Source organism: Ahaetulla prasina, chromosome 1 (genome assembly GCF_028640845.1).
Source record: "Ahaetulla prasina isolate Xishuangbanna chromosome 1, ASM2864084v1, whole genome shotgun sequence".
NCBI lineage: Eukaryota > Metazoa > Chordata > Lepidosauria > Squamata > Colubridae > Ahaetulla > Ahaetulla prasina.
The window spans coordinates 20,856,618-20,884,341 of record NC_080539.1 but is presented as its reverse complement, the minus strand read 5'-3'; the positions used below and the strand labels follow the sequence as shown (position 1 = coordinate 20,884,341).

The 27,724-nt window shown below is 41.2% G+C and overlaps 2 protein-coding genes across 9 annotated transcripts in view; one reads left to right on the top strand and one right to left on the bottom strand.

The window, feature by feature from the left end:
• The window catches only part of UBE2G1 (ubiquitin conjugating enzyme E2 G1), a 55,820-nt gene extending 31,374 nt beyond the window's left edge, over positions 1–24,446 (bottom strand). The window contains exon 1 of one of the 3 annotated variants that reach the window (XR_009152840.1): positions 23,955–24,446. Coding sequence is in view for 2 of the 3 variants with exons in the window: in XM_058164348.1 (XP_058020331.1) it covers positions 23,955–24,000 (46 nt within the window). In the remaining variant the exon portion in view is untranslated. Of the gene's footprint in view, positions 1–22,707; positions 22,976–23,954 lie in introns of those variants that run through there. The other 2 variants (XM_058164348.1, XM_058164349.1) reach the window with 2 other exon arrangements.
• Positions 24,447–24,524: 78 nt separating this feature from the next.
• The window catches only part of LOC131188791 (protein spinster homolog 3-like), a 102,639-nt gene continuing 99,439 nt past the window's right edge, over positions 24,525–27,724 (top strand). For 4 of the 6 annotated variants that reach the window (XM_058164347.1, XM_058164344.1, XM_058164346.1 and 1 more), the window contains exon 1: positions 25,294–25,357. The gene's annotated coding sequence lies outside the window, so the exon portion shown is untranslated. Of the gene's footprint in view, positions 24,700–25,293; positions 25,358–27,724 lie in introns of those variants that run through there. The other 2 variants (XM_058164342.1, XM_058164343.1) reach the window with 2 other exon arrangements.

Below are 27,724 nucleotides of genomic sequence, written 5' to 3'. Positions count from 1 at the left end.
AGAATGGGATTGGAAGATACTTTGGAGGTCTAACCCAATTCCTTCCCGATGCAGGAAACCACAACAGCATCCCCAATAGTTAACAATGCAGTCTCTCTTTTAAAACTTCCAATAAATGAAAATCTACTACCTCATAAGGCAGTCTGGATGGGGAGAAACAGGCTCAAGCTTAATCCCTCCAAGACGGAGTGGCTGTGGATGCCGGCATCCCGATTCAGTCAGCTGCAGCCGCGGCTGACTGTTGGAGGCGAGTTACTGGCCCCAAAGGATAGGGTGCGCAACTTAGGCGTCCTCCTGGATGATCGGCTGTCGTTTGAAGATCATTTGACGGCCGTCTCCAGGAGGGCCTTCCACCAGGTTCGCCTGGTTCGGCAGTTGCGCCCCTTTCTTGATCAAGATGCCTTGTGCACAGTCACTCATGCGCTCGTTACCTCTCGCTTGGATTATTGTAATGCTCTCACATGGGGCTCCTTGAAGTGCACTCGGAGGCTTCAGCTAGTCCAGAATGCAGCTGCGCTGGTGATAGAGGAGCTACGCGTAGCTCCCACGTAACACCGCCTCCCGCGCAGACTGCACTGGCTACCTGTGGCCTTCGAGTGCACTTTAAAGTGTTGGTTATGACCTTTAAAGCGCTCCATGGCTTAGGGCCTGGGTACTTACGGGACCGCCTGCTGTTACCACATGCCTCCCACCGACCCGTACGCTCTCACAGAGAGGGACTTCTCAGGGTGCCGTCCGCCAAACAATGTCGGCTGGTGGCCCCCAGGGGAAGGGCCTTCTCTGTGGGGGCTCCCACACTCTGGAACGAGCTTCCCCCGGGTTTACGCCAAATACCTGACCTTCGGACTTTCCGTCGCGAACTGAAGACACATCTTTTCATTCGCGCGGGGCTGGCTTGAATTGAATTTTATTAATTTTAAATTTTAAATTTTTATTAATTAATTTTAAATGGGGTTTTTTAGTCTTGTATATTTTAACCTATCAGGCTAATTTTAAAATAAGTTTTTTAATCTGCTTTTTAAATTGTATATTGTATTATCTGTTTTATTTTTGCCTGTACACCGCCCTGAGTCCTTCGGGAGAAGGGCGGTATAAAAATCAAATAAATAATAATAATAATAATAATAATAATAATAATAATAATAATAATAATAATAATAATAAGTCTGTTTCCCAATTCTTTTATCATTAGGAAGTCCCTTCCTAATATCTAAGCAAAATTTGCTTCCTTGTAATTTAAATCCATTGTTTCTTGTCACCCAGAACAGTCATGAATACTGTAAGTCAACTCAGTCTAGATATCAAGCTTCAGATATTTGAAGACAGTAATCTTATCTTCAGCAGTCTTCTCCAACCTTGAAGTGGCTCCAATTCCTTTTACTATCTTGCTCCACAATTTTATCTGTATTTTTCCAAAAAACAGTGCACAGTCCTGGATCCAATACTCTCTGTCTGGTCTGACCAATGTAGAATGGAATGGTTATTTTTCTTGAGCCTGACATAGCCCAGGATTGCATTTACTTTGCAGCTATGTCTAACACACTCAAACTATTTTTCATGTAATGGTATCCAACATGGTCCCCCCCCCGCCATACTTATGGCTATAATTAACCGGATGAGAGACATTGCATTTATCTTTGTTAAAATCCTTGCCGGTTTTTGCCCAGCTTGTCTAGGTCTTGCTGAATTTATATAATCCTCTAAGGTGTTTACTGTCTTTATCTCTGTATCCTCTACAAATTTGTACTGTTTTCCCGAAAATAAGACAGGGTCTTATTTTCTTTTGACCCCTGAAATATGGCCTTGGCCTTATTATTTTTGAGGAGTAGGAGGCCCCTAAACCTTGGCCCGAGGCAGGGGGACTGCTGCCGGAGTGCCAACCAGCTGCTGCGCCAGTGCCGCTCAGGCCGCTGCCTCCAGCAATCATGGCTTTTTCGTTGCTTCCCGTGCAAACAGCACAAGATGAGGAGGTGAGGTGGAGGGGGCAAATGAAGGGAACCCTGATGTGCCCTCTGATACGGGAGTAGAAACCACTGCAGAGCCTTGCAGTGGAGCTTCGCCCAAGGTATGATTCCGATGCAAGACACCATCTTTCCCAGGAGCTGCGAGAGCAGGCGCAGGGGTACAGACCTCCCTGCCCTGACTCGTGTCGCCAAGGCCGTCAGGCTGGAAAGACGCTCCTGGGAAAGATATACTCTGTTCTCGACCGTATCGATGATCACCCCTAAGTGGCAAATGTGGGTTATCGGGATCAAGTGGCTTTTGGCTCTGTTGATGGAGAAGCCGTGGTCTTGCAATACCTCCAGAGTGGTGTTGTTGTGGCTCCCGCCCCCGAACCTGGCCCCATGCCCAGTGCCTTGGAGCTGGGCCTGCTGCTGCCAGAAAGCGACTCGGAACCGGGCCACTTTCAGAAAGTGACGTGGACAGTGAGGGGGAAGGGCCATCAGGACTTACCTCAGAAGCACCGGCCTCCCTGAATCAGCTCCAGAAGCCAGAAGCAGGCCAAGCGAAAGAGATAATGAGGCCTCCTTCTCCTGACTCTTCCCCCCCCCCCAGGCCACGCCTGCAGACCCAGCTGACAGCAATCAGGCTTGGCTCAATCCCAGGTTTCGTAGGCAGGAGAGAAGAGAACAACAGAAGCAGGGGAGGGGCAGGCCTAGGAAGTGCTGAGTCATGGAGCCACACTCCACAGGATATAAAAGGCAGCAAGAGCTAGTGTATCTCTTTGTATCAGGCAAATCCACGGATTGACTAGAGCTGAAAGTTGTGACTCACCAGCGTCTTGGCAGCTATCGAGGGCTCTTGGCAGACCCTGATTCTTTTGCTGCCAGATAAGAGCCGGCTAATTAAGCCATCGTTCGGACGGAGGCGAGGAGGACACAACAGGTGTTGAGATCTATCCGCGCCAGAGACTCGAACTGGACTGGATAAAGAGATTGTCTAAGTAGAATTGCATCCTTATCAGCACTTTCCAGAGGTGGCCCGCTGGTGCGGCCATCAGTTTGGTAAAGACTTTGGGAGCAGAGGAGAGACCAAATGGCAAGGCACAATACTGATAATGGCAGCCCACATGACAGAAACGGAGGAACTTCCTGTGGGACGAAAGGACAGGGACATGGAGGTACGCCTCCGGCAGATCTACTGACATCAGGAAGTCACCCTCCCTGACGCTCTCCAAGATGGTCTGGAGAGACTGCATCTTGAACTGTTAGTAAACAATGTGAGGGTTCAAGGACTTGAGGTTGAGAATTGCCCTCCAGCCCCCCAAGGCTTTCTGTATCACAAACAGGCAAGAGTAAAAGCCCTGTCCGTGTTGCTCCTGTGGAACCAGCGGTATGGCCTGAATATCGACCAGGTTTTTGATAGCCGATTCCATGAGCTGTTCTGTCCGATCCCGCGATAAGGGGCACCGAACAAAAAGGCTCAGGGGGGTGGGGGTGAAGAGGAATTCCAGAGATAGGCCCGACTTGACCATCTCCCTGACCCAAGCGTCCGTGATGGTGACCTCCCACTGGCTGGCAAAAAGAGCCAGACAGCCGCCAATGAGAGGGCTGGATGTGCAGTCAGTGGGAGCGCCGGAAGGGGCGACCCCTCCCACCATGAAAGGGCCATTTGGGAGGTCCTCTCTGTCACTGACCACCCTTTCTATTTTGAGGTCTCCCATTGGGGGAGGGGAATCTCTGCGACTGTGGGCCCCCACAGCCGACAACTGAACCCCAAAGGGCCGAAAATAAGGAGTCGGTCTGGGGTCAGCCCAATGGGACATGCTGGGGAGGACTTTACACTTACCCCTGGATTCCACTAGAAGAGGATCCAGGGATTCGCTGAACAGTTTGTCCCCGGCATATGGGGCAGATGCTAGCCCCTATTTATTTTTGGTGTCTGCCTGCCAATGGCGGAGCCAAAGAATGCAGCGAGACATAATTGTGGAACCGATGGACTTAGTGGCAAATCCGGAGCTGTTTAAGGTAGCATCTGCTGAAAATTCTAGGGTGGCCACAATTTTGTTCAAATCTTGTTGGGACCTGATGTCGGAAGCTGGCAAGCGCTCCTGCAGTTGTCACAGCCAGAGCAGGGATGCCCCGTTAAAAAAAAAAAGCGGCAATAAAGTCCTTCATGGCCAAAGCTGCCGCTTGGTGAGCCTTGACCAGTAATTGCTCCGACCGCTTATCCTAAGAGCGGAGGCTTTCCTCCAAGGGCCTATCAAAGTTGAAGGGGCAGAAAGGGCTACCACCGGAGGATCCACGGTGGGGACCTGAGAGCCTTGGTCAGGTCCGAACCCATATTGTAGAGGCGCATATCTAGGTTTAAGATTGGATCCGGAGACTGGTGCGGACCACTGTCTTTGCACCACATCCCTGAATAATCTGGGAGCTGGGACCTCCTCCGCCTCAAAGGCTGGCTCCTCAAAAGGGGAACTGAAGGGTCAAATTCGCCCGGTGCGGGATCTGGGAGAGGCCTGACCATACCCAATCGTGTGGTGGTCTTAGTCTTGTGGAGCAGTGATCAGAACAGCTGAGGCTTGAATAGTTCTATGAAGAAAGGTTGGTCAGGGATCAGGCCCTCGTCGTCAGATCCCAAAGCATCTCCTCCCCCAAAAGGGAGTCCTGACTGGGGGATGCTGCGGAATAGGCCTGAGCCAGCTCTTTCTTGCATTCCCCTGGCAATGCCTCGCTGAATTGCATCCGAAATGATGGCTGCCATACTGGCAGTGTGGGTCATCCTGCTGTTCCAGCCGAAGGCTGGCTGCCGTGGGCATAAAGGTAACCTCGGCCTGGCTCACCCCTGGCCTGTTTGATTGAGCCCAGGGGGAACCCCTTAGATCAGACTCTGTTAGAGGTCCAAATAGCAATTTGCTGTGGACAGGAGGCATGGAGGTCAAGACCCCTTCCCCGTCTGGGGACCAGGCCCTTGTGGTTACTTGGAGTGGAGGCAGAAGTAGTTCCTCAAGCAAGGTGGGGGGAGCTGAAGGGATAGCCTGCCTTGGCCCGGAAGGGCCTTTATCCTTCTTGTTAGCCTCCTTAAAGGCCTTTTCAATGGCCTTTTCAATCGCCCTATGCCTCTTTGCTGGCCTACTTTTATTTTATTTATTTTTATTTATTTTATTTATTTAGATTTTTATACCGCCCTTCTCCCGAAGGACTCAGGGCGGTGCACAGCCAAGTCATAAAAAACAGCACAATATACAATTAAAACAAGAACTTAAAACAAGCATAATTCATAAATGGCCGGAATTAAAACAATCAAATTTAAAACCCTTAAAATTTATAAATAATAACCCTGATTAAAATTGTTTAGAATTAAAAATTTTCTGAAGCCTTTGGGGCCTTTTTAGGAGGTTTGGCGGAGGGGGGGCAGGTTTAGTGGGCCTTCTCCTCTTAGTGTGCCTCAGTTGCGAGGGCTCCGCCTCCACCTGGTCTATCTCAAGGGGGCTCTGTAGGCCGCGTTTGGAATGCTGATCTGACTGGGCGGCAGCCATTTTAAAAATTACCGAAGCCTAGCAAACTAGGCCTCTAATGTAGCATGTGGCAACTGTGTAGTAGAGCAATTAATGCCAGAGGCCTAGTGGATCCGACCCCCACCCTGCGAACCTCCGTTCCAACAAGTGAAGGGGGGAAGACTGTTGAGACCACCACAAGGCTTTTCTATGTGGTACGAGGCTCGCTGATCCCTTGCGAGCCGTGGGAGATGTCACGGTCTTACCTATCCCTGTTGAGTTCTCAGCCCCGCTGAGAGAATGTAAAAACAAAATGGAAAAATGTAAAGGGAGCTGCGCCGTCCCTGGCTGACTAATGCCGTTGGGACAGGCCCTGAAGCACCACCGCTAATCGCCACTCTCCTGCGGACAAGGAGGCCTCCAAACCCTCCGTTCAGGATCAGGCATGTAGGCAATGCCCAGGAACACCACCCTGACGATCTGCCAGCCAACAGATCTGCGCCGCCAAATGGCCTTCAGTGGGCTCCGGCTGAAGCGCCATTCATGCTGGAAAAGCAGGGAACTCGACCAGCTGAGCTAGGAGCTGTCTGCGAGAAACTGCCATGAAACGGCCTTCAGCAGGGTCAGGCAATGAAGCCCTTCATGCTGGATGGCAGACCTCAACCAGTCAAACTGGGAGCCCTCTGCGATGGATCGCTGAGAGAAACCTTCAGCGGTATCAGTCTAGAGTGCCCTTCAAGCTGGCAAGAAAGCCAGCTCAACCAGAGAACTGGGAGCCAGCCTCGATGGTAAGAAGCCTAGAAGCAGGATCAAGCAACCAGAATGGATCAGCTCGAGAAAACATGTCTGTCCCAGCAGACTGAGTCGAAAAGCTGGGAAGCAACAGGAAGAGGAGGAGCTTAACAGCTTGCAGACTCAGTCCTATCGGATAACAGACAGAGCAAGCCATTCCTGGCTGCTGGTCCCACCTTTATAGAAAAGGGGAAACTTTTACAAGGTGAAAGCCATGGGAACTTTAGAGTCAGCTTTCACCAGTTGTGCCAATATTTCCAATAAATTGTACTTTGAGGAATGTACCTGCTTCAGAGTTCTTTTTTCTATGAATACATTATTTGGAACGCTGACGTGTCATCGTGAGTTTGACACCCTAGGTCTAGCCTATCAAAGAGAAGGTGAAGGGGGAAATAATCGTCTTCCAGTTCTTGAGGGGCTATCACAGAGAAGAGGGTACTGACTTATTCTCCAAAGAACCAGAGAGCAGGACAGGAGGTACTGGGTGTTAAAGAGAGATCCAATCTAGAAGTAAGGAGAATTTTTCTGACAGCAAGAGCAATTAATCAATGGAATAATTTGCCTCCCAGAGTTGTGGGTACTCCATCACAGGAGGTTTTCAGAAATAGGCTGGACAAGCAGTTGATCAAGGTGATATAAGTTATTCTGCCTTGAGCAGGAGTTTGAACTAGAAGACCTTTAAGGTCCCTTCGAGCCCTATTATTCTATGTTCTATGTACATCATTAGCATTGCCTTCCACCCCGACATGGGAGAACTGATGGAGATGATTGTTCAACCGATTCAATACCTATGTCATGCCTGGAAGCCATATTACCTTTGTGCCTTCAGAGTCCAGGCCTGCCACAATCCTATCATGGGAAGTTGGGAGGAGGGGTTGCAAGAGTGATGTAGATTTAGCCATATCAAACTTCTCTATAGAAGTTCAAGGCCATGGTGTCTGGCAGCTGTGCAAAGAAGAAATTGGAGGATGTCTTCTGTTCAAGAAAGAACTGATTGGAGCTGTAGTGGACATGTGGAAGATGTGGGCAAGGTCTTGAACTTTCTTTTGGGTGAGGAAAACCCAGAAGATTTCAGATTCGGGTTTTCCCAGATATGCCAATATGACACCTCTAATAAAATTTAGCTTTGAGGAACTTCAAGCCTTGGAGGTTGATTTCGCTGGGGGTGTTACTTGGAACCCTGACAACCTATCTAATGAGAGCACAGAACGATTCACATTTTGTAATCTTTTCTACCAGGATTTCCTGGAACACTATTCAATACTTTGTCAAATTAACAATATTAACTACATTCCTGACAATTATTTGTCGTTTTATTGCGTGGGTGTCAAACTCGCTGTGTCACGTGACATTTCAAGATGGTTTTCCCATTTGTGGAGTTGTGGTGGGTGTGGCCTGTGTGTGACGCATCTGGCCTGCGGCCCGCTAGTTTGACACTTATGTTTACTGGATCAGTTTCCTTTACCATAACTTGCTCTTGATAAACCTATGCCGTTTCTTGTCTTTAATGCTCACACACTCACTTCTTAATTTCTTTCAAAATTTTGCCCAGTATCAACATCAATCTTATTTAGTTACTTTGAAGATAAAAAAATGTTTGCTTTTCTCCAGTCGTCTAGCATTATGCCTCCATGTCTCAGAGATAATTGAAACACAATTTCCAACTACCTGAAAAAATATAATACTAATAAGACATTCTATGGCAGGGAAGCACAGCATGCAGACCCCTACCCCAATATGCTTCCAGGTGCAATTCAAGTGCTTCTGAGTGCAATTCAAAGTGCTAGTATAACCTTTAAAACCCTTCATAGCTCAGGACTAGGTTATGTGAGTGACTCTTTCTCTCCAATTATTTTCCCCCATCTGATCCAGTCAGACAGGATTGGCATGCTTCAGGTCCTATTGGCTATGGAATGCAGGTGGCAGGCCTAGAAGATGTGCTTTTTCTACTGTAGCAGACATTCCCACCATATGGTACAATCGCCCACCAGAGATCAGGATGGCTCCACTTCTGATGGCTTTTTGTAAATCCTTAAAAGAACTTGGTTCTGTGCCAAGACCTGAGCCCCAGAGTGTATACAGGGACCCATTTCATGGTTAATTTAGTCATTATAATACAGGTAAACCTCGACTTATTTGGGCACAATTGAGCCCAAAATTTATGTTGCCGAGTAAGAAATTTTTTCACACTTATGACTGTTGTGACATCCTCCCCATAGTCATGTGATTTACCTTTGGATGCTTATCAACTGGTTCATATTTATGAACCAGTTGATTTTGCCCCTTTTCTCATGAGGTTTGTTAAATGAATCACTGCAATTGTTACTACATTTTTTGGACTATTAAGATCCATTGGAGTATAAGACGCATCAAGATTTCAAAGAAGAAAACAAGAAAAAGAAGTTTTTGCCCTCCCCAGCCCCAGGATGACTCTGCAGGCCTCCCAAATCCCCTGTGTGCCCCGTTTTTGCAAAAAAAGAGCCTGTTTTTGGTGAAAATGGGAAGCCCGCAGGGCAGGGGTTTGGAAGGCCAAAAATGGCTGTATACAGTGTATAAGACACACCAACATTTCCACCCTCTTTTGGGGGGGGAAGTGTGTCTTACAGTAAATTAGTTCAGTGAATCTGGCTTTCCCATTGACTCCTGGGACATTGTGTCATAAATATGAACCAGTTGATAAGCATCCAAAGGTAAATCACATGACTATGGGGAGGATGTCACAACAGTCATAAGTGTGAAAAATGATCACAAGTCACATTTTTCAGTGATGTTGTAACTTCGAACAGTCACTAAATGAACTTCTGTAAGTCAAAGACTACCTATATGTGCTTTGTTCTAGACTGATATATTTTAATGTTTGTATTATTTTAGGGGGTTTTTTTGCCAAAATTTTATTTTTTTTACAAGCATAATAAAAAAAATCATTGTGAACAAATTATTGGTCAGGTACATCTTTAAACATATCAAGTTTCACCTAAGTTATAGTCTAATACAATGTATTTTCCTTCTTCTTCTTTAAATTCAATTATTTATTTGCACATAATCTGATTATAGAAGTAAATCAAATTCAACCCATTCAGGAAAATATTTAAATGAAGTCTAGTCCCCGTTTAAAATTTCACCACTCTCAGCTTTATATCTACATTACTAATCAGAGGTCATCCTATCTAAAATCTCTTTCTTAAAACTGCCCAGAGATCACATAGACAATTTCATTCTTCCCTTCATCTTCCACTGCCTCTAAATCAATAACATATATTTAAAGTTTTCCATCTAACCCACTTTAATATCAAACAGAAAATTTAACATTTGCAAGGGTAGTCGCCAATTATTTCCCCCAGTTATTCCCCCAAAATATTAACTGTTTCCTTAGAAGTTTTATCAAATCCTTCCATTACCTTACTTATTTGTAAGAACAAAAAAAGAGAATTTTTTCTTCAATATAATAACACTCATTTCCCTCTTATACCAATTTATTCTAGTATTTTTCCCTCCATTTCCCAAAACCTCAATTATTTTTATCATAGTTATCACTCATATTTTAATATAGATATTAACATTTTCTAAAATAAATTTCTTAATATAACTCTAAAAGCAGCCATTAGTTCCTTTCAAAAAAATGTTGTGTGTCTACATCAGCAACTCCTTCTCTGTGAGAATAGTCCACTATTCCATTCTTTCTTTCTTTACCTCTGAGTTCTTCTTAAGTAAGGAATTCTCCGCTTAAATCAATAATCCAAAGACACACCATCTAGAAATCTCTTCTAAAACTGTTGTGTGATCCCAACAACATCAATCCTCATGGGAATAGCCACAAGAAAGCTATTTGACTCTTGCTATTTTCCTCTGCCTCTAATTATAAAGGCAGGCATAAGTTCCTTTCAAAAAAATGTCATGTGCCCACACCCACAGAACTTTCTCCATGGGGAATAGTCTACTATTCCATTCTTGCATACTTTCTTTGCCTCTGGATTCTTGTTTAAATAGGGAATTCAGTTTCTATAGTTTAAAGACACGCCATCTAGAAATCTCTTCTAAAACTGTTGTGTGGTCCCAACGACATCAATCCTCATGGGAATAATCACAAGAAAGCTATTCGACTCTTGCTATTTTCCTCTGCCTCTAATTATAAAGGCAGCCATAAGTTCCTTTCAAAAAAATGTGGTGTGCCCACACCCACAGAACTTTCTGCATGGGGAATAGTCTGCTATTCCATTCTTGCATACTTTCTTTGCCTCTGGATTCTTGTTTAAATAGAGAATTCAATTTCTATAGTTCAAAGACACGCCATCTGAAACTCTCTTCTAAAGCTGTTGTGTAGTCCCAGCAACACCAATCCTCTAGCTATCTTCCTCTGCCTCTAGATGTCTCCTTTTGAAACAGTTACAGCTCACAAATAATAAGTAGCCATTTTGGTGACAAAGTTCCTTTGTTCTCAAATGCTTTGGTACGTGGAGGTCAATTTTCCAAAATTTTCCTTAACTGTATTTATTTAACTTCCAGATTCTTATGTCCTATTGATATCTTTAATATTTCATAAATTTAAAACAGAGGGATTTGAGATATTCGCATAAAAAACAGTTCAATAGTTTTTTACTTTTTTCTCCTATTTCTTTAGTTTCCAATATAATCCATTAAGACTTCCAAGAATCTCCAAACCATTATTTAGTTGGAAAAAAATATTTTATTTATTTATTTTATTTTTTCATTGTCCAGAATCACTTAGTGATTAGATATAAAATGTCTTTGATCCAGCTGCAGAGTCCCTCCAAAAATGTATAGTTATCTGTCCATATCTCAGTTCTTTGGAGGAGCAGTTGTTCATTTTTCCATGCTACAAAATTTAGTTTATTCATAAAATAATATTATTAAAGACCAACCTTTAGACAGTTTTCAGCAACAGTATGTTATCATACATCATCAGATTTATTTTAATTTTGTATTTAATGTAGGCAATGTACATGTCAAAACAAACCAATGTGAAGTTATGAAGTTAATATAGAATTTACATTTTGTGGAAAAGTCATAAAATTCAAAGAGTTGAAAGGAAAAACATGGAAAAAAAATTAAGCAGGTAACCTCAATGTATTGTTTGCTGTGGCTTCTGCATAATTTGGTAAGGAGAATTGAAACTTTTTAAAAATTCTGCCTTAGGCAAAATTACGAAGGTTACAAATCAATATTCCACTTGTTTAATTTCTTAAAAGAGGCACAAGTATTATAGGAACAATCAGTAACATTGTTTTATTTAAATTACCTATTATAGAACAATCTGAAATCAGTTTTATATTAAAATATATTGATACATTATATTTCAAAAACCATAGAAACTATAAAATCATTTTACAATTGGTTTTAATTCAAGAATGAATGTCATAAATTTGATTTTTAAAAAAATACAACAGAAATGGAAATAATTCCCATTTCCATAGAAAATAAGATTTGTTTCCTATGAATCATGTGATAAAATACTTTTGAATATTAGCAATCCACTGACAATGGTTATTATCCACAGTATTTTTCTGCCATCTCTGTAGGTGTAACAGGCATTAGTATATCATAGATTAACAGTACATACCAGTAAAATTCAATATTTTTATCTACTTTACTTTATACAAATATAAACCTCTATTACGGTTTTATTTAGGACCTGGGTAGAGCCATCCACCCAGTAACATTTGGCAGGCCAGTCCTATCATTAAAGCAATACTGTCTTACTGTGTGGCTGCACTGCCTTGTAGAAGAGCATGCCCTCAGAAGGCTGCATGGCCTGACCCTGCTATCTTTATTGCATTCATTGTATCAGTGTACATCATCTAGAGATGTTGCAATTGAGGCAGCTTAGTTAATATATTTCTTAAAAGTAATGTATTTATTTCTTATCCCAGCCTAATCCCAGTGTAGTTTTTAGCTTTATCCACAGATAAGTCAAACAAATTCATTTATCATTTTCAGGGAATTAAAAAGAACACAGGAGACCAGTGAGCAATTCTAAAAATTAACATTTTTTTCAGGCTTTACCTTGGAATTAATCTCTCTCTCTCTCTCTCTCTCTCTCTCTCTCCCCCTCCCTCCCTCACACACATACACAGGTATTTTTTAACAGTAAAAGTCAAGATCTACAAAATAATCTGTATTTTCTTCCAAAGACTAGATTTCTCCTGGAGTTCTGTACGTGTGGATTTACAAAAGCTGAATAGTCCCAACAATAAGCTGTTCTCATCACTAAAGTGATTTACAAGATTTAAGGTCTTAAAAGCATCTGTTCAGAGCTTTAGCTCCATTTATCATCTCTTCAGCCTAAGGATGGGGATCTGAAGCACTGTGAAATGTTGCTGGGTCCAATTGTGATCACATCTGCAAACTCTTCTCTTTGTGCTCTATATTTACCTAGGATTAATGCTTAAATAGTTACTTAAGAGGGTCACTCCCTTATACATAAGAAAACACTCTATGATTTCCATATCTGAATCAAACTTAAATCATAGATAATTAAACCACAAATTATGTATCCTCAAATCTATGAGAACTGGGGAGGGGGTGTTAGGTTCTGGAACCTAGGGTTGTCTTTTTCCTCCCACAAATGCTTTCTTCCCCTTCCTCCCCCTGTGCATTGTACCTGCATGTTTTTCCTCCTCCTTGCTTGATTATGATAGAACTTGCTGAGTCAGCCTAGTCTTTAGGTTTCATGTGGTCTCCTCTTGGCAGCTGGCTTTTTTCAGAGTGGCTCACTTGACTGGTGATGGAAAGAATTATCTTCCTTGCACCATAGGTTCACACTGGCTTTTCCACTCCAAGCAACTCTTTATTTTACTAAAAGAGACTGCCTGTATCCCATAAAATCTGTGGGGACCTTTGTGCTCTCTGAGCTTTCTTGTTTTCTTGCAGACATTTCTTGCTTCTTGACAATCAAGAAGCAAACAATACCCCAATCAAGGAACTCATACAAAAAAAGCTAACAATAAACAATTGCCCAATCAAGGAATCACCAAGACCACTTCCACCAACATTGACAGGGCAAGCTACTAATATATAAAATGAGCACAAATCCACTCCTAGTAGCACTGATGAAGTTACCTAGTTTGGTAATAAAACATCTGCAAGAAAACAATCAAGCTCAGAGAGCACCAAGGATCCTAGACTTCAACCCTGGGCAACAAATATTCTCTTCTATACCATAAAATTTACCCAGCCGATTATATCCTGCAGAGTGGATATGCTCTCGGTTCCTTCAAATTAAACAATGTGGGATTCTGGAAGTGCACCTTCGCTATAGCAGCATCTGCTCTCTGGAGCAAGGTTCCACACAAGATCTGGACAGCCCCCACTCTGCAGTTGTTCAGGTCTATGCCTAGAGACAGTGAAACCCTTCATTTCATTGCACTTGCTATCTTCTACCTTTGCCTTTTATATTTTATTGATTTTATTGTCAATTTTTTCTTTTCTTTGTTGTGAGTCACCCAGAGTAGTTGACAATTGGGTGGCATACAAGTTTAATAATATTATTCAATCACATTACTGGACATTTAGTGCTACCCAGATCATTTCTGGCAGCTGTAGTTAGACTGAGCCTGTATAATCCATGAGCAGCTATAACATCCACCCTTAGCATCCAATAGTACCATGATGGCAAAACCTGTGGCAGCGCCCAAATGGCATGCGAGCCATTGCCCCGGTTCAGCTTTGCTATACATGCGCACGTGCGCCTCCCGCTGGCCAGCTGGTCTTCAGGTCTCTTCCGTGCAGATGCGTGGGGCTGAGCACATGGGGGGCCATGCGCGCATCCACGGGAGCAGGGGGCATGTGTGGGGGGCCATGCACACATTGTATTTTGGGGGTTCGGGTGCACACTTTGGGCACTCGGTCCAGAAAAGCCATCACTGCAATAGTATAACTGAGAGATCACTACATCTCTCACCATGAGAGAAAAGAACCACATACATTGTGCAGACACACTACTTTTAACCTTTAAAAAGTTCTCTATGCATATGCAAAATGCTGTTTGCTATCAAGTAATAAAATTTAGGTGAAAACCATGGATACAGTAACGTTTTTGCATATATACTAAGGTCTGGTTTCAAATTATCAATCATGTGTGCACAAACTATAGTTAATGAGACCTCCCAAAAATGAGCTTCACCAATACAATTAATAAAATTACTTTCTTGAACTAATAATCTCAATAGTAAAGCTATTTTGGAAGAAATGCCTTATAATTGGATTATTGCAGTTTATTGTAGTATTCTTATATGTGATCTATGCTAGAAATATATTTATAATATCACTAAAAGAAGGCAACTCAAGAGTACATAGATCCATTTCCACCTGAACCAGCTAACATATCATGGGCAATTTAAAAGCCATAAAAATCAAGGACAGGAACGAGCCCATACTTTTGGGATACATTTGGTTAAAAAAAGAGCCAGCATTGTTATTAAAAGGTTAGATGTTAAATAACTCAGAATGGGTCAGAGGACTGTCATAAAAGGGAAGATGCTTCAAAAGAGTTTCAGTAGGACTGAAATTAGGAGTAGTTAACTAAGAATTAACAGGTCAAATTTTTAATGAACCTTAGAAGAAATAAACCTTCCTAATATGTTTAATTGCATCATCTGACAGCAACAAGGCAATGGCAAAGTTCTTTGCTCCTAATCCTGCAGATCAGAGTCCATATTTCCACAGACGCTCATAATTGCATTTAATAAACAACTCTAGTTTCCCTACTTTTAAATAAATAACAACATTGCTAGTTGAATGAACCCTATAATTTAATTTAGATTGTGATTCAGACCAATTACTGTGGACACTTTCCTTGGAATTGACCAGATTTCTAGAGTTTAATTTATAAGAATTAAACTTCAGCTTTCCTTCTATTTCCAAGAATTTCCAAGGCTCAAACAGATGGTCATAATTCAGTGCTTTAAAACGTATCTAACAAGTCACCTAGAAAATATAAAAGGGAAGCCAAAGTCTTAACATTCTGCAAGATGCTTTGCCTATGCAGATGTATATTTTCTGGTGCATGGAGTTAGTCTGTTCTGGTATACAGTAGATATAGAAAGTCTACATACCTGTTAAAATGCTTGGGTTTTGACATGTAAAAAAACCAGACCAAGATAAATCACTTCAGAATTCTTTCTGCCTTTAACATAACATATAAATTGTAGAATTCAACTGAAAAACAAGCTGAAATCTTTTAGGGGGGAAATTACAATAAAAAAGTAGAAGAATGTGGCTGCATAAAGATGCTCACCCTTAAAGCAATACTTTATTGAAGCACCTTTTGATTTTATGACAGCATGCGGTCTTCAGCATGGCACATCATGCTTTGGAAATCTTTGTCCACTTTTCCTTGCAAAAGCATTCTGAATCTGTTACCACCATGCTTCACTGTAGATATGGTATACTTTTGGTTATGTGCAGTGTTGTTTTTGTGCTAAACATACTTTTGGGATTAAAGCCAAAAAGTTTAACCTTGATCTCATCAAACCATAGCACATTTTCCAACATGCCTTTTATCAGACTTGATGCAGATTTTTGCAAAATGTAGCCAGGGCTTGGATGTTTGTCTTTATAAGAAAAGGTTTCAGTCTTGCCACACTACCCCACAGCCCAGATATATTAAGAACATGGGAGACTGTTATCACATGTAGTACACAACCAGTACTTGTCAGAACTTCTTGCAGTTCTGTTTTAATCAAAATTGGAGGGATATTCAGTTCTTGCAAATATCACTTTTGTACCATATTTTCTCCACTTGTTGATGAACATCTTCACAGTATGCAATGGTATAGCCAATGCCTTGGAAATGTTTTGTACCCTTCTCCTGATTGATATCTTCCAACAACAAAATCCCTTTGATGCTTTCTAAGTTCTGTGCAGACCATGGCTTTTGCTGTAAGAGGCAACTGAGCAAATGTCAGAAAAAGCCAATTTGAACAGCTGCATTGTATATGGGCTTGATCAGTCATTTTAATTGATAGCAGGTGTCTACTAACTACTAACAAGTTTTAATGTGACTGGTTAATTCTGAACATCGTCATACTTCTGCTTATAAGAGGGTGCAAACGCTTATGCAGCCACATTATTCTAATTTTTTATTGTTATTCCCCCCAAAAGATGTTTTGATTTGTTTTTCAATTTTCACAATTCAGCTGAATTGTGCAGCTTATATGTTATATTAACAGTGGAAAAAATTCTGAAGTGGTCTGATTTATCTTGGTCTAATTTTTTTTTTACAGTTCAAAAAACCTGGCATTTTTACAGGGTTTTCTGTATCCACTATATTTATGTTTCTCTAAACAGCACCAAATTGCTTTCTGAGAAACATGTTATCAAAATATTATTTAAGGCAAAAATATTTGTTTTCTACAGTACACTATTTATTCAAGTTGATGAGATATGGCATCAATTTTTATTCTGTGAAATTACTACTAGAGATTAAAATGGAGGGCCCAAAAAGTGACTCAGAGATTACCTCTATTTTGTACCTTACATTTATGGGCATGTTTGTTTTTCATGCTGACAAAGTCTAGGGCTCACCAATTTACAAGTTTATAAAATTAGCCCGATGTTAGATTTAAAATGTTGTACAACAAAATCAATACAAGATCTTCTGCTCTCCAGATGCAGGTAGTCCCTGACTTATGACCACAATTGGGACCAGACCAGAATTTTTGTTGCAGATCACTGCAATCGTAAGTTGACTTGGACCCAATTTACAACAATTTTTACAATGGTGTTAAGCAAATCACATGATCATTAAGCAAATCCGGCTTCCCCTAAGGGCACTTTTCCTAGAAATTGGCAAAAGAGCGGCAAATTGCAATCATATGACTACAGGATGTTCCAACTGGTTGTAAATTACTATAGGTTGTAAGTCACTTTTTCCAAGGCTAATGTAATTTTGATCCATGGTTAAACAAATGGTTGTAAGTCGAGGACTACTTGCATAAGTATTCACTCAGGTTATATTAGTATTAACAGTATTATTTAGGCAGGTTTTAGTATCCTTTGAAAACTATTCAAAATATTTGAAAACTTGCAAGCATATGGAATAGGCACACACAGAAATAGTTGCTATATATGGTAGCAGTTACCATTTACAAAACATTCATATCATGCAGTATTCCAACAAATATGGTTTTTTCAAATTTATAAGTAATATTATTCCTAATCAAAAATCATAAATCAAACAGAAGTATAATAAAATAAAAATAAACAGAAGCAACGAACTATCTACCCAAACACTGTTCAGAAAAGTTTGTAAGACTGAGCCTATACAGTACTTATGAACATTCCACTATGCTAATTACTTATCTAAGGAACTGCTTCTGTCACAAACTACTGCTACTAGAGGCAGCCTCAAATGCAACAACTATGAAGGTATAATTAAGCAACAGAAAGATGCCCTGGCTCCTCTATACTAACTGCAAGAACTGTAAAAAGAATTGTAGCTGGACATGCTTTGCCTATTCATGGCAAACGTAGCAAATTCAGGATCAACATTATCTTTAAATACCTACTTGCATCCAACACAGTTCTTAATAGTATCTTGCAATACTAATTTAACTGAGAGACCCCAGACTTTGTCACAAATCCACATCTGCAATTGAAGAGTCAATACTAAGGGCCTTATGACCAACAATTTATTATGAACCGCCACAATAAATTTATGTCAAATGACGTTATTCTCATTTTTGCTACAATATCTGACAGAAAATACCTTATAACACAAACATTATACATAAAATACTAGATAGCAATACAATTTTCTAATGCTGCGTTCAAATGACAGCTGAAATTGGAATGCAAGTGCGGCAAACAGAAGGGGGTTGGGAACATTATCTGCACAAGGGAGTTCCCTTTTAGTGCAGCCAAGCATAGGAAACTAGCACAGGGAAGCCTGAATTTCCTGATCAGTCTGTGCATATGTGTATGTAGAAGGGGGAGAATTATCAAGGCCCTCACTGCAAAAAAACGATAGCAAACAGAGCTTATTTTGGTTTTGTAAAGGTTTGAAAAAGGATCCACCTTTATAAAGATATTATGATACCCTGTTATAGATATGCAGATTGACATAGACACAAAGAATTACTGTACATGCAACTTTCAAAAGGCATCTTGGCCCATATATTCATATTGTCATCTACACCTGGAAATGTCCGTATTTGTAATATTCATTTTAAAGCTAGTATTACTCTTTAGCTTTTATTATCCATATTTAGCATTTATTGTGGATGGTTCACATATTTAGTTGGGCTTGCAAACTAAGCTGAAAATTAGAATCACCAGCATCTGCATTTCAACAGATTTCATATATGTGTGCAAAATCAAATAGAATGTCACTCAATGCTTGCAGTCAAAAAGCAAGACAAAAAGGTCTTGCTTATTAGGCTGCTAACACAATCTTAATGGTTCAGTTCTAACCCTGGAACATTGAGCAGTGAGGGAGGGATCGCAGATTTACACTGCTGCAGAAATAATGGCCTTTTCCTGCACTCCAGAACGAGATGGAGAATGGGACCTTCATACTTGCCAGAAGGTAGAAGCACTCATAAATCATTATTTTGTATGTATGCCATTACCAGTTTAGGAGATCAGCAGGAAAGAACCAATGAATATTGATACATGTAATTTCACTTGCTGGAACAGAAAATACAGTAAAAAAGTTGAAGGTATGCCCAAATTATGATTGTAGAATTTTTTTTATTTTGCTTTTGGAAAGAGGTTTTATGATATTGTTTTTGTTGACTGTTGTTAGCCATCCAGAGTTCATACATAATATGGGTTGCTATATAAATTTTCTAAAATAAATGTAGATGGCATCTATACTGTACTATTTATAACGAGTTGTGTAACAAGGTTCTGCTACAATATTATTTTATATTCAATTAAAACTTGATTTCAGAGAATACTAGAAATAAATCCTAATTTCAAAAGCTTTAATGTATTATGAATGTAAGAATTATCTAATGCCAATTCTGATCACTGATTCAACTGACTTAATTTCTCCAAAGTAATGGCTACAAAATGTTTTTATACAAGTTTTACACAACATATTTAACTTGGGGCTTTTCACATGCATACTAGTACCACTGAATGCAGGTCTCCATTAAAGGAATAGCAACTCTGATCAAAAATAATCAGCCAGAATTCTGGCATATGTTTGGGAAGAATGGAGTGTTTCTTGTAAGAGTCATCAAACTGATTCACATACTGCAGCAAGCCATAATTTAATCACAATTTATTATAAACACAAAATGCTAAGCAAAATTCAAATACATTATAACTTAATGAACTGTGTACAGCTAGTCATCCTGTAGCATTCAAAGGATAAACTATCCTATTTATGTGCATGTAAACTGATTGCTTCAGTTTACATGCACAAGTTTTATCCAACCACCTAAACAGACTAGCATAATTACTTTAGTTTAGTAACCTGGAAAAATCTCCAAATTACAGGTTATCAGTATTACGATAATGGAAACAACTCTTAGCAAGTTCTCTATATTGACAGTAGTGAAACAATTAAGAACACTGGAATCATAATTCAGAATTTTTCTTAAAATGCCTTTCTTGTTCTTATTTAACTGTTTGGGATCAGATACTCAGGTTTCTCAATGATATTTTATATGGTGCAAAGTTAAGTGTGCTCCAGATTTAACACTGTTATACAAATCATCTGATAGTTGTTGCAATTTCTTGTACTACATTAAAATGTAGTTATTTTAAAATGTGGTTATTTACTACTGTGTCACGATATTTGATTTGCTGAATGTGGGTAGACAAGAAGCAGAAGTACAAAGGCCATGTAGCCTTTTAGCCTCCTTTCCTGCCTGAAGCTATCCAATGAATTGCTCCATCACAGTTCATCATAAAAGCTTCTTCATATCAAGCTTTCTTCCTGATAACTTCAGGAGCAAATATTCATATAATTTTCTTAAGACTGATAAAGATCTCCATTTTTGGGGACACACACATTTAAGCACAGTAGAGTTTGGTATTCCTCCATCCATATATCTACAAGTCAAAAATCGGTTTAGCTTACTGTGATATTTTTGTTCTAAATAAACAGAATAGGTATATTATAGGTGTTTATATAGTCCTTGACTTACAACCATAACTGCGATGAGAATTTCCATTGGTAAGCAAGGTGGTTGTTAAGTGAGTCATACCTTTTTGCCATGGTTATTAAGCAAATCACTACAGTTATTAATCATTAAGCAAATCTGGCTTCCCCTGCTGACTTTGCTTGTTGCAAGGCAGTTAGAAAGGTCACAAATGGTGATCACATGACCCCAGATACTGCAACTGTCGTAACTACCATACCAGTTGCCTAGCACCTGAACTTTGATTATATGACCATGCAGATGCTGCAACAATCCTGTGAGGACCAGTTGTAAGTCTTTTTATTTTCAGTGACACTGTAACTTCAAAAGGTTGTTAAACAAATGGCTATAAGTGAAGAACTACCTGTATTTTACTAAATTTCCCAAATATGCACAATTCATTGAAAAGGAAATTCAATGTAAACATATATCTATTTTGCAAACAAGTAAAATAAAATTGTAATCCTTTGTTGAAAAAAACTATCTGCCCTATTTTGATTCTGATTATAACAGGCCAGGTAACATTTCAGCAAACGATTGCATTTCTTTACTACATCTAAGTTTAAATATAACTTTAAAAGACACATGTTGGAGTAGAGCTATGGGCTATTTTCATGCAGTGAGAATTCTTCCATAACATTTAATAAGTTCTTTATTTTACACTACTGCCGGAATTTATTCTCAACTGAATTTATACAGCCATTCAGTGTTTTTAAGTCAAAGCCTTTTTGTATAGATCATACTATTCCTTATCTTTGTTTGTAATAAATTAAAAGTTTCTATACCAGAAAAAAGTATTCAGGTTTGATTCAAATTTTAAGAAAATATGTCAACAAGGAGTTTCAACTTCCTGACAAGAGAAATCAGAGGCCATAGATGCACATTTTTTAAAACAAAATCCTATGGACTCATGAGGTGAGAAAAAGAAAAGAACTGACACATTCTGTTATCTTCACATTGCTGTTGCTTTCTTTCTCTTTTAATACGGCAGTGAGTAGCATACAGTATGGAGCTACTAGGTATGCAATGCCACTCTAACTATACAGGCAACATACTTACATGTCGGATATGATTGCTAGGACAGACCAAGCTCAGCCTTGCCCCTCCCCCCACCATTACTTGCTAAAATGTTAGTCAAGCAAGACTGGTCAGTCAAGGGACAAAGAAAAAGAGGGAGGATAACTGTAGATGGAAATTAAAAAAATGAAATCAGTAATATATTACAAATGCCTTGAAGTTCGTAATGCAATCCTCTTTTAGGTTTCAGGTTCTGTCACCCATTTCCCAGGTAAGATCTCTGGTAAGTTCTGCCCTTGTTTATTCCCAGTTACAGCCAGGAATAGACTTGGCAGTAACCCCAGCAAAGAAAAAAAAAAGTTGAAGACTGCAATAGCTCCTCTATTATGAATTTGAAACAATGATAATTAATCCCCCTGCAACCCACCCCAATACTGTACTCCACAGATGTCAGCCCTACTCTGCTTTGTTCAAAACAGGCAATGTACAATCTCATTTTGCACTGCACAGGAGGAGGCATTCAAGACAGCAGCTCACAAATCTTCTCTAAACAGATAAGATCTGTTTGACTGCATATTAGGTGAACCCAGTAGCTATTAGTGAATCTTCTAATGTCTAAAGTGTAAATCAAGCTCTTATACACAACAGCCAAGCATCTTCCATAGGATCACAGCACTCATGTTTTCTCATTTGCCTTATGCAGCCAGTGTACACAATTCACTAGGTTTTCTCTTTCTGAAATGAAGTTTTTCCTATCTTTGATTAATAGTTACTGCCTAATAACTTCTACATTCTTGGGTGTTATATATTCTCATCTTCCACGTGCTCTTTACAAACCAAACATTCACGCTACCTTAACTGCACAAGACATCTTTGCTTCCCATCCCAGCCATTCAACAACCTGTATCCCAGCCATCCCAGCCATTCAACAACACTTTGGCAACCCAGGATATCCTAACAAGGACCATTTGAGAATTCCACAGGTTTTGATTATCTGTGAAGTTAAAAACATATCCCAGAAAGCAACCCTAATAAGTCATCTTTATCATACTACTGGAGAAAACACATTTTTCAGTTATGAGAAATTGGGTAATCTGACTAGAGGGCATCTTTTTCATTTATTCAGGGTATCCTAAATTTTAACCTGTCTTTCTTTTCCAGCTTTCCCTCACTCTGGCAGTCTTAGTTAACTCTCGGTTGCTTGAAACTGTTGACTTTACCTCACACACGCTCAAGTATGGCACAAAATACCTATTTCCATCTGGGTTATTATTTTCCAGCTCCCCTCATGACCTTTCACAGGGGTAGTAGCAATCTGACTGGTATCACACACACACAAAATAATCTTACCACTTTTCATTTCCCGTCTGGGACTCGGGCCTCTGCACCTCCAGCTTTCCTCTGCATACTCCAAGCCACTCCCCCTTTCTAATAGCTCCAGATTCAACCCCCTCTTGCCAGCCTCTGCACTAAAAGGCTGGAGGAAGATTAGGCACCGTTTGAAAAGCCAGCAAAGGCACTTTCTTTGAATCTTCAACTTCCACAAAAGAGGCTGTTGTAGTGACTTCAAGGGCTCACCCGGGTGACACCTTCACTTATACCATCCATCACTGCCTGCCTGACTTCCTTCTCAACCGATTCACAGGCGCCGTGCTCTCTCTTGTACACCACACCAATGCCCAGCGGCTCTTATGACTCCAATGACCTCCCCTTCCTTTCCCTATCCCTCATTCCTTCCAGATCACTCACCCCTTTTCTTACTCTTTGACTAACCAGCACACATCTCTTTCTCCAACTTAAGAGCAACTCTGCTTCCTCCCCTCATTAAACACGTTGGCTCCACTATCTACTTTAGTCGCACCACGCCTCCCAACTCTCCGCCACCATACTGCCTGCCTTCAGCTGCCCATCGCTGCCCCCCCCGGGCCCTCCTACCTCGGCAATATTTAAACCTCCCTCCATTCCCAAGTCTCCCGTCTTCCCACTATATATATATATATATATCAATCAAGCGTGATGTGGGGTTTCCAGACCGTGGGGAACATGAATGTGGGGAATGGGAGAAAATTAAAGAACAATATTTATTTATATATATATGTATGTATGTATGTATATGTGTATATATATGTATGTATATAAACAACAACATCAGGACCCCCAGCCCGAGTTTCTCAATGCCCTATATTCTCCTCTTTCCCCCCCCCCCGCCCCATCAGCCCTCAGAAATACACGAAGTTACTCCCTCCTCTTCAGGAAATTTCCAGTCTTCCGCCTTAGGCACAAAAGAGACTTTTCCCCGGCTATCTTTTAACTCGAACACCGGCCCTTTCCGCCCCCAATCCCTGTTCTCAACCTACCCCGCGTCTTACCTCGCACTTACCCCCAAATCCCAACCCCAACTTTTCTTTTGGAAACTCTGCTCCCCCCCCCCCAGCCCCACACCACCACCGGCCCGCCTCACGGAGCTCCCCGTTTCTCCTCCTCGACCACGTTTCAAAGCCGGCCCCCTCTTCCCGGCTCGGGCTCCCCACACCGACCACGCTTCAGCCCAGCCCGGGTCTCAGGGACGGCCCTGAAATACCGCCGCCCGGACTCACCTGCCAGCTGTCTCCGCAGTAGCAGCGCGGACTGGAGCTCCGTCATTCTCCCCACCGGTGCCCGGGGAGGGAGTCTGGGGCGGCGGCGGCGGCGGCGGCGGCGGCGCAGCTGCTGCTGCTAATCCTCCCGCTCCTACGACTGCCGGGCTCGAGCCAGCTAGCCGGCGAGCCCTCGTCCCTCCCCGCTCGCGCCGACCCCGCCGCCGGGGGCCTGCCTGCCCGCCCGTCCTCTCAGCGCCGGCGCCGCCGCCACAGCAGCGCCGCGAGTCCCTCCGCCGCGGGGGGGGAGGGAGGGGGGAATAAGGGGGAGGGGGAACTACGAGGAGAAACTATTCTGAGAGAATTCGGGAGCAGCGTCGGACCAGGTGTGTGCGTGTGGAGAGGGTGGGGAGGGGGAAAGAAAGCGCGCGGGAGGGCGCTCAACGCTGCCGCTCGCCCCGCGTCTGCCGCTCCAACACCTTCCCCTCAGCTTTCTTTTCTCTTTTTCTCCCCCCCCACCTCCTCTCTCTTTCTCCTCCCCCTTCACGGAATTTCACTGCACTCGGGCGCCGCGACACGCAGGCGCACAACTCCCTCGGCGCATGCGCCCCTGTCGCAGATGGCGCTTGCGCTTCCTCCTCTTTTCTTCTTTCAGCCCGGATTGCCCAGCGGTGGGGTGGCCGCCATGTTTGGAAGGTCGAACTCGTGGCCGTGTAAAGGGAGCAGGGCTGAGCCGCTCCGGCGCGCGCCAGAGAGTTGTGACTGTGTACGGGCGCGTGGTGGAGGCATTTATTTATTTATTTGTGTATTCGCCGGCCTTGGCGCCATCTTGGGAAGGGCAGAAGCATCCTGGTTTAGACTTCTATAACCCTAAAAGTTTGCCAAAGGAAGAACGGGCAGCATTACTCTTCGTTTCTTCCCCGCCACGCTTTCCAAGTTATGCAAATATGATGAGGCTTTCGGTTTCACGTAGATCGTTACGCTGCATTTTTTTTAAAAAAAATCATGTCATATTTTTCTTAACTGCCTTCCGGTGAACGGGGTTTTCTAAATCAGTTTTGCAAAACATTTTAACGGGTGAAGTTGATACACAAAATCAAGGATCTGTTAAAAACATTCCCTTCTAAACTTATTAACCATTCAGAAATTAATATCAATATTAATACCCCTCCTCCCCGTCCCTTCTACAGTTTTGATTAAACTCACTATTTCTGGCAATTGTACCCCCCCCCACCCCCCCAATGCTTGTGAAAAAATATTTGAGAGATAATCTTGTGACAGCTTGATGTATTTTTACTTCATAAATACAGAACTGAGTCAATAGAGTTTCTTTTCTATAGTATTTTTTACTGTCTTTCAGAATTTTATATATTGAATGCCACGTGGGATTCTCAACCCAGTTTTATGCTCAACAATTTTAAGAGGTAGGTTGAAGGAAGAGTGATTATCCCAGGAGCATTGTGGTTCTCTGGTGATTTGAGTCTCATTGATTGATTTAAAGATTTATAAAGCCGCTCAACTCAGCCACTACATTAAGTACTGCATTGTCTCATTAGTGAAAATAATGTACGGTAATAAGATTTAACATTAACCATGAATTAACCCCCTCCCAAAAAGTTATTTGAGATAATCTAGGTCTAGTTCCCACCCACCCACCAGCTATCCAGTGAAAACAAAGATAGCGTCATGACTAATTTGGCAATTTTAATTTGTTTGTATTAACCGCTTCAATTTGTGAAAGTTGTTACTGCAAAATGAAATGTTTTTTATTTTTTAGATTATGTATGTATTTTATCTATTTTATTGTAAACTGCCTAGAGTCATAAAGATGCGATGGAAGGCTATATAAATCAAATAAATATGTTTATTTTTACTTTTACCTTCTATATTTTATATATCTTATTTTATTGTAAGCTGCCCAGTCATAAAGGTGAGATGAAAGGCTATATAAATCAAATAAATATTTTTATTTTTAGGTTGTATATTTTATACATCTTATTTTATTGTAAGCTGTCCAGTCATATAAAGGTCATATGGATACGTCCATAAATTAATCAAATAAAATGCACTTCAAAAGTAAGAAAGTATCGTTCATATATATATGATCATTAACAATGAGTTATATTAACAATGGTCTCATTCTCTCAAAGCCAGTTTGTTATAGTGATTAAGGTATTCACGTAGGCATGAAAGCCTGCTGGGTGATTTTTGTCCAGTCACTTTCTTTCTGCTCAGCCTACCCCACAGGGTTATTGTTGTGCGGAAAATAGGAAGACAAAGGATTATTATGTATGTTCAGTGCCTTGAATTACCTATAAAGTAATAAATGTGAGATAAAAATCTAATAATCAACTTTGAAGGCTACATCTATCCAATGAAGCTCTGGATGTTAAATATGCCATATAAAATATCACCAATAAAACAAAACCCAGGTTGAAGACCTTATTAAAAACACAAAATATCTCGATCACACATCCATGTTGGAGCTTCTAAATCTAAACTAACAGCCCACCACCAATGCATGAGGGAGGAACTAGGTGTTCATGGACTTCCCAAAGGATAGTAAGGTTGGAGTGGTCGATGGAGAGGGGAGGCAGAACTTGGCTCAATAGCAGTAACTGCGAGAGGGATCAAGGAGACCTAGTGGACAACCATTTAAATATGTGACAGCAATATGTTGCAGCTGCCAAGAAAGCCAATGCAGTCCTAGGCTGCGCTAACAAAGGGATAGAATCAATATCACATGAAGTGTTTATAATGCCTTGGTAAGACCATACTTGGAATACTGCATCCAGTTTTGATCTCCACAATATAAAAAAGATTTTGAAACTCTAGAAAGAGTGCAGAGAAAAGCAGCAAAGATGATTAGGGGGCTGGAGGCTGAAACATGAAAACCGGTTGCAGAAATTGGGTATGTCTAATATGGTGAAAAGAAGGATTGGGGTGACATGATAGCAGTGTTCCAGTATGTAAGGGGGTCAATCTATTCTCCAAAGCACCTGAAGATAGAACAAGAAACAATGGATGGAAACTAATCAAGAAGAGAAATAACCTAGAACTAAGGAGAAATTTCCTGTCAGAACAATTAACCAGTGGGAAATTGGCCCCCAGACGTTGTAGGTGCTCCACCACTGGAGATTTTTAAGAGATTGGACAGCCATTTGTCTGAAATGATGCAGGGTTTCCTGCTTGGGCAGGGATGGGCTGGAGGGTCTCCAGGGTCCCTTCCAACTCTGTTATTCTGTTATTTTTTCTATGATCACGTGTATCCATTCTCTCAAGTCCAAAGAAAGTCTGGAATGGTATAGGATCTCCTGCCATGGGCAGGGGGTTGGACTAGAAGACCTCCAAAGTCTCTTCCAACTCTATTACTTACAGTCAGGAGCATATATTAGACTTAATAAACCACTATACCTAGATATGTGCATATTATCAACCCACAAATTAACAAGCCACATATTAGCCCATCATGCTGTACAAACCCAGTTGATAAATTGCTGAAGGTCAAAATGTTAAATTCATCTTTACATTTCAAGCATTATAAAAGATAAATTACATTACATTTTAAAAAAGTAAATAGTCCAGAAGACAGAGAGTGGAATTAGAAACCAAGAAATAGAGAAGGAGGAAATTTAACCCTATTCTCTCATACTATAATCTTGTTGAAAATTGCTGATCGAAAGTTGTTATTTGCACTGCAGGAGAGAAAAACCTCATAGATACCAAAATGTAATTCATAACTTACCCCAGAGTGTTTTGAAATTAATTCCAGACTAGGTTCACCTATTGTG